This window comes from Oncorhynchus masou, chromosome 26 (assembly GCF_036934945.1).
Source record: "Oncorhynchus masou masou isolate Uvic2021 chromosome 26, UVic_Omas_1.1, whole genome shotgun sequence".
Taxonomy (NCBI): domain Eukaryota; kingdom Metazoa; phylum Chordata; class Actinopteri; order Salmoniformes; family Salmonidae; genus Oncorhynchus; species Oncorhynchus masou.
This window is the reverse complement of record NC_088237.1, coordinates 186553-193809: the sequence shown is the minus strand read 5'-3', so window position 1 is coordinate 193809 and position 7257 is coordinate 186553. Positions and strand designations below refer to the sequence as shown.

At 42.5% G+C, this 7257-nt stretch overlaps 1 protein-coding gene across 1 annotated transcript in view; it reads right to left on the bottom strand.

The window, feature by feature from the left end:
- Nucleotides 1–2253: 2253 nt before the first annotated feature.
- vtnb (vitronectin b) overlaps nt 2254–7257 on the bottom strand; it is a 28438-nt gene continuing 23434 nt past the window's right edge. The window contains exons 6-9 of the mRNA XM_064938029.1: nt 4046–4201; nt 3538–3778; nt 3107–3213; nt 2254–2621 (exon numbers count right to left, since the gene is read on the bottom strand). Of these exons, the coding sequence (XP_064794101.1) occupies nt 2461–2621; nt 3107–3213; nt 3538–3778; nt 4046–4201 (665 nt within the window). The 3' untranslated portion in view covers nt 2254–2460. The remainder of the gene's footprint in view (nt 2622–3106; nt 3214–3537; nt 3779–4045; nt 4202–7257) is intronic.

Below are 7257 nucleotides of genomic sequence, written 5' to 3'. Positions count from 1 at the left end.
CTTTAGTTCATTGTCTTAGTTGTTGGTGCATTGGGGGATTCTTGGGGTTGGGGAATTGAATTAATTGTATTTTTTACTTTTTATTTTTCTTCCTGGGGGGACTGTGGGAGGAGTCTCGAATGGTTGAGGGACAGCTATTGGGGAACTGTGGGGGGGGATCTTGGAGGGTTCGGGTTCATGTTTTTTGGCCTGGTGATGTATCGGTCAACGTGCCCTTGAGCAGGGCATTGACCCTGGATGCTTCTGTGTGTCGCTCTGAATGGGAATCTGTTGGATGACTGGCATGATGCAGTTGTTAAGCGGCTTCACTGCAAGTATATAGTATATTTCGAATATTCAATAAATACATTTAAAAAAATTAAATTTAGAAAAGACTAAAGGAGATGATTGTGGACGACAGGAATAGGAGGACCGAGCACGCCCCCATTCTCATCGACAGGGCTGCAGTGGAGCAGCAGATTTGGTATGGGTCCTCAGATCCTCAATAGACTCTAACAGCTGCACAATTGAGAGCCTCCTGACTGGTTGCATCACTGCCTGGTATGGCAACTGCTCTGCCTCCGACCCCAGAGGATAGTGCGTATGGCCCAGTACACTGGGGCCAAGCTTCCTGCCATCCAGGACCTCTATACCAGGCAGTGTCAGAGGAAAAGTCTCCAGCCACGCTAGTCATAGGCTTTTCTTTCTGCTACGGCAAATGGTACCGGAGCGCCTAGTCTAGGTCCAAAAGTCTTCTTAATTTTTTAAAATTAAAAGCTTCTACCCCCAAGCCATAAGACTCCTGAACAGATAATCAAAGGGCTACCCAGACCGCTCTTTTACGCTGCTGCTACTCTCTGTTTATTATCTATGCTAACTCTACCTACATGCACATATTACCTCAATTACCTGCACATTGACTCTGTACCGGTACCCCCTGTATATAGCCTCGCTAATGTTTAATTATTTGTTACTTTTATTTTCTATTTTTTACTTATGTATTTTTTTACTTACCTAACACTTCTTTTTCTTAAAAGAATAATTAATTAATCATTTCACTGTAAGGTTGTTGTATTCGGCACAGGTGATTTGTTTTAACAAACTTTCAAAGGAAGGATACTTCTTGGCAGGGAAAAAAATATTTTGAATAGATGTTGGATTTGACATGTACCTGTCATAACCAGGCATAAAATAATGCAATATATGTCACAACAGGTGTAAATATGTGGGTCATGACAGTGTTATGACAAATTATGACAAGTTATGTCTGCTGTTATTACATATTATGACATGGTTAAAGGTGTCAAGTAAATTTGTACTTAAACTGTATTTAATCCATTTTGAATTCCGGCTGTAACACAACAAAATGTGGAATAAGTCAAGGAGTATGAGTACTTTCTGAAGGCACTCTAGCTCTACCTCGCCCTCCCTGAGTGAGAGAGATGCACACTGAGTCAGACAGCTTTAGGTACTTTGACAATTTTCCTAAATTTGCCGTTGTTCCACTTTAAGGAGACCAGAGTATTTTCCAGGTATCATAGGCATCTTAGTGCACTTTCCCACAACCACCTATTTAAACGTCTTTACAATGCAGAGGGCCAAACAGAAAACAATTGAGATAAAGCAAATCTTCAATCTCTCACATGACCTCTACATTAGGTTCCCTCCCTATGCTGCTGTCACCAATCAAGCCCATTCACATGATTTATGAGATGAGGAAATAGGAGGCAAAGAAGGAAGGACGATATTGAAGAGAATTGGAACGTAGCCAGAGCTGAACTGGTTCTGTGCTGCCACTTTGATACTTTGACCAGGGACCTAAAAATAAACAAGCCCAATCTCTCTACTTGAGGTCATTTCTTATAGTGTGTCTGAAATGACACCCTATTCCCTACATAGTGCATTACTTTTGAGCAGAGCCCATTGGGCCCTGGTCAAAAGTAGTTCACTATATAGAGAATAGGCTCCTGAGTGGTGCAGCGGTCTAAGGCACCTCAGTGCTAGAGGCATCACTCCACAAACCTGGAATCAAACCAGGTTCTTTCACAACCGGCCGTGATTCGGAGTCCCATAGGGCAGCACACAATTGGCCCAGGGTCGTCTGGGTTAAGGTTTGGCCGGAGTAGGCCATCGTTGTAAATAGGAATTTGCTCTTAATTCATTAACTGACTTATCTAGTTAAAGGTTAAAACATTCTTTCTTTTTTTTAAATAGGGTGCCAAAAACTGATTAACCATATATTAGAAAAAGCGAAGACACAAGGCAACTCAAAGATACAAAGCATGAATATTTTATTTAATCATGTCAACCTAAATAGACGGTGTAGACTGATGTATCAGGTTGACTATCTTTAGTCAATACAAACAATGCAAGAATGTGTACTATAGTATGTTTGTGCGCTACCATTATGATTAGATCATCTATATTGAACTTATGTAACTTTAATAAAAGTCATCATCAGCTTGTATTGTCTATCGCTTTTCATCTCTTTTCTGCCATTGGCTCGTAATGTCTGTCTATCTCTTCTCTGTCCGGGCCAGACTCCTGTTTGCAGCCCAGCCAGTACTTGGCAATGGATCGTGGGTAGGGAGGGCTGGCAAAGTCAATGTGTTTGGTCTGGAGATCCACCCTGTAGTATTTATCTGGTGGCAGAAAACAATCAAATAAACTGATGATCAGAACAAGAAGGTGTATGTGTGTGTGTGTGTGTGTGTGTGAGAGAGAGACCTGGGTCCAAATATCTCAATTACTTTTATAGCCATTTAAAAGGAAGTATTCACATATTTCTTATTTTGAAAAACAAATAGTTGAATACTGGAATGTACGGTATTGGTATGTATTTGAAAATACTCACGCTGTACTCTGCCTCACATGCATTTAACCCATGCATTTGAAAATAGTATTTGAAACAAGTATTTCAAAATATTTTCACATTTTAGTATATTTATAGGAAACTATTTGAAAATACTTTCAAATACTTCCAATAGAGGTAGTTGATTCGGGCCACATACACATGTATTTGAACCCAGTTCTGGTGTGTGAGTGTGTATGTACGTTTGTGTGTGTGAGTTGGATGCCTATGTTTGTCTGTGTGCGTGTGTGTGTGTGTGTGTGTGTGTACTGTTACCTTTCTTGAAGAAGTAGACGTTCTGTACAGGCAGTGTCTTGTCGTGTGTAGTGTGTGTGGGGGTGTAGTCACTGTAGTCAGAGTCATATGTGAGGCCTCCTGCCATCCTATCTCACACACACACACACACACACACACACTGTCGTCAGCTTAAAATCTCCCTTAAGGTCCATTTCTTTACCCCTCACTAATGTGTGGACAACCAAACATCATCAAATCATCACATATAGAGATATTAAGATAATTGGCCTTACAAAAGACTTGGTCAACAGCACTGAGCACTGGGCAGGCTTTTATTCCAGCCCAGGTCTAACACACCAGATCAGGTGGACACAGTTTCTGCTGTGTTATACGAGTTAGTACAGTACCAGTCATCAGTGCTGGGATGGCACAACGGCCTGCATTGCATTAGGCTAGAGTATTATACCTACCAGTCGTGGTCATCTAAAAAGAAATCCTCAAAGTACACTGAGCGACTCTGTCTGGCCCTGCCTCTCTGACCCCGCCTCCTGTCCTTCCTCCACCTATTGGCTCGTCTCCTGGGGGTGGGGGATGGGGAGGGTGTGGGTTTAGGGCTGATGTAAAGACGGCCCACCATGGCAGCGTCTATGGGGGACTTGATCCCCACCCAGTCTTTATTGATGAACCGTGGGCCCTTTTTGTGGCCATGCACTGCAAAAAGAGACGGTAAGAGTTACTTTAAATTAGGCAGAGTTAAAGACACTTTGACAAACACACACGGACAAGCATGCACGCACGCACGCACGCACACACACACACACACACACACACACACACACACACACACACACACACACACACACACACACACACACACACACACACACACACACACACACACACACACACACACACACACACACACACACACACACACACACACACACACACACACACACACACACAGCTGGGTCTTACGGCCTTGGAAAAGCATTGTGAAAAGGTTCTCCCAGGTATCATCACAGTACAGGTTGGTGTAGCGCGTGAAGAGTACAGAGGGGGACGACTTAGTCAAGCGCACACACTCTTCGTGAGACGGCTGGTGCTTAAACTCATACTGGTAGTACTGGTCCCCTGTATAGGGAGAAAATAACGGATATATCATTTCAAGTCTATTAAAGCAATTCAATTAATTGAGTTAAATAAAGGTTAAATAATACATAAATAAATGTAAATTGCAACCCAGAAATCCGGGAACATACCCAGTTCTGTGAATGTAACATTATACAATGTTTATTTTACAGTGCCAAAAACATTCACCTGATGTTACAAGAACATTCCAAGAAAATCACTTTTAAAGAACATAAAAAAGTTTAACACATTTATTTAGGTTGTGGTAACATTATGGGAACATGACAAGAGTTAGGTTCCCAAAACACAAAATATGCTCAGTTGTGATGACATTCATACAATGTTTAATCTAGGTTGCACAGGAAATTCCTTTAATGCCTGGTCTACATTATTTAAAGGTTTCCAGAACATCATGACAGAAATATGCAGCATGACGGAAATATGATGCCAAGTTTTTGAACTACCAGTCAGTTTTTTTGAGAAGATATAATTTATAAAGCGTTCTATGCATTTGAACAAGAGCATAAACACACCTATTTTTGCTGCACATGCTGCCACTGTTTTGAACAGATTAGATTATACCATTTTTTTATTTTTTAAATTGATTTATTTCACCTTTATATAACCAGGTAGGCTAGTTGAGAACAAGTTCTCATTTACAATTGTGACCTGGCCAAGATAAAGCAAAGCAATTCGACACATACAACAACACAGAGTTACACAAGGAATAAACAAAACATACAGTCAATAATACAGTAGAACAAAAGAAAACAAAAAGTCTATATACAGTGAGTGCAAAGGTAAGTTAAGGAAATAAATAGGCCATGGTGGCGAAGTAATTACAATATTTCAATTAAACACTGGAGTGGCAGATCGGCAGAAGATGAATGTGCAGGTAGAGATACTGGGGTGCAAGGAGCAAAATAAATAATTAAACACCAGTATGGGGATGAGGTAGGTAGGTAGATACATAGATGGGCTGTTTACAGATAGGCTAAGTACAGGTGCAGTGATCTGTAAACTGCTCTGACAGCTGGTGCTTAAAGCTAGTGAGGGAGATGTGAGTCTCCAGTTTCAGAGATTTTTGCAATTCGTTCCAGTCATGGGCAGCAGAGAACTGGAAGGAAGGACGACCAAAGGAGGAATTGGCTTTGGGGGTGACCAGTGAGATATACCTGCTGGAGTGCATGCTACGAGTGGGTGCTGCTATGGTGACCAGTGAGCAGAGATAAGGCGGGGCTTCACCTAGCAGAGACTTGTAGATAACCTGTAGCCAGTGGGTTTGGTGACGAGTATGAAGCGAGTATGAAGCGAGGGCCAACCAACGAGAGCGTTCAGGTCGCAATGGTGGGTAGTGTATGGGGCTTTGGTGACAAAACGGATGGCACTGTGATTGACTACATCCAGTTTGTTGAGTAGAGTGTTGGAGGCTATTTTATAGATGACATCACCGAAGTTGAGGATTGGTAGGATCGACAGTTTTACGAAGGTATGTTTGACAGCATGAGTGAAGGATGCTTTGTTGCGATATAGGAAGCCGATTCTAGATTTAATTTTGGATTGGAGATGCTTAATGTGAGTCTGGAAGGAGAGTTTAGAGTCTAACCAGACACCCAGGTGTTTGTAGTTGTCCACGTATTCTAAGTCAGAGCCGTCCAGAGTAGTGATGCTGGACGGGCGAGCAGATGCGGGCAGCGATCGATTGAAAAGCATGCATTTAGTTTTACTTGCGTTGAAGAGCAGTTGGAGGCCACGGAAGGAGAGTTGTATGGCATTGAAGCTTGTCTGGAGGTTAGTTAACACAGTGTCCAAAAAGGAGCCAGAAGTATTGAGAATGGTGTCGTCTGCATAGAGGTGGATCAGAGAATCACCAGCAGCAAGAGCAACATCATTGATGTATACAGAAAAAAGAGTCGGCCCGAGAATTGAACCCTGTGGCACACCCATAGAGACTGTCAGACAACATGCCCTCCGATTTGACACACTGAACTCTATCAGAGAAGTAGTTGGTAAACCAGGCGAGGTAATCATTTGAGAAACCAAGGCTGTCGAGTCTGCCAATAAGAATGTTGTGATTGACAGAGTCAAAAGCCTTGGCCAGGTCGATGAATACGGCTGCACAGCAATGTCTCTTATCGATGGCGGTTATGATGTTGTTTAGAACCTTGAGCGTGGCTGAGGTGCACCTATGACCAGCTCTGAAACCAGATTGCATAGCGGAGAAGGATTGGTGGGATTCGAAATGGTCAGTAATCTGTTTTTTAACTTGGCTTTCGAAGACCTTAGAAAGACAGGGTAGGATAGATATAGGTCTGTAGCAGTTCGGGTCTAGAGTGTCAACCCCTTTGAAGAGGGGGTGACAGCTTTCCAACCTTTGGGAATCTCAGACGGGCTAGTAATAGGGGTTGCAACAATTTTGGCAGATCATTTTAGAAAGAGAGTGTCCAGATTATCTAGCCCGGCTGATTTGTAGGGTTCCAGATTTTGCAGCTCTTTCAGAACATCGGCTATCTGGATTTGGGTAAAGGAGAAATGGTGGGGGCTTTGGCGGGTTGCCTGGGAGGGTGCCGGGCTCTTAGAATGAGCAGCCATCTCACGAACGAAGGAGTGCACCAAGGAGAACTCAACAGGCATGCAGATGCAATAAGTGAAAATACAATCTAAATGAGCTAATATAATGTCACAAAGCATGATGCGCTAGCCAGTTAACTTTCATTCTGAAATATCTTCATATTTTCGAGTTAGTAAGACATTCATTTAGATAGACTTGAAACTGGCACTGGAACTAACTAGCGAGCAAGCTTCCAGGTAGATAACTGGTTAATTTGACCCACAAAATTGAACAAATTATTTCTCAATGTTTCTCAAAATACAGTAGCTGGCTAATTCATTTGATCATGCTTTTTGATACACCAGGTTTTATGCTTTTTTTAGTCCTGGATTGCAGGAAGTGATTTACTGGGCTGTTCGCACTACCCTCTGTAGTGCCTTGCGGTCGTAGGCCGAGCAGTTGCCATACAAGGCAGTGATGCAACCAGTGAGGATGCTCTCGATGGTGC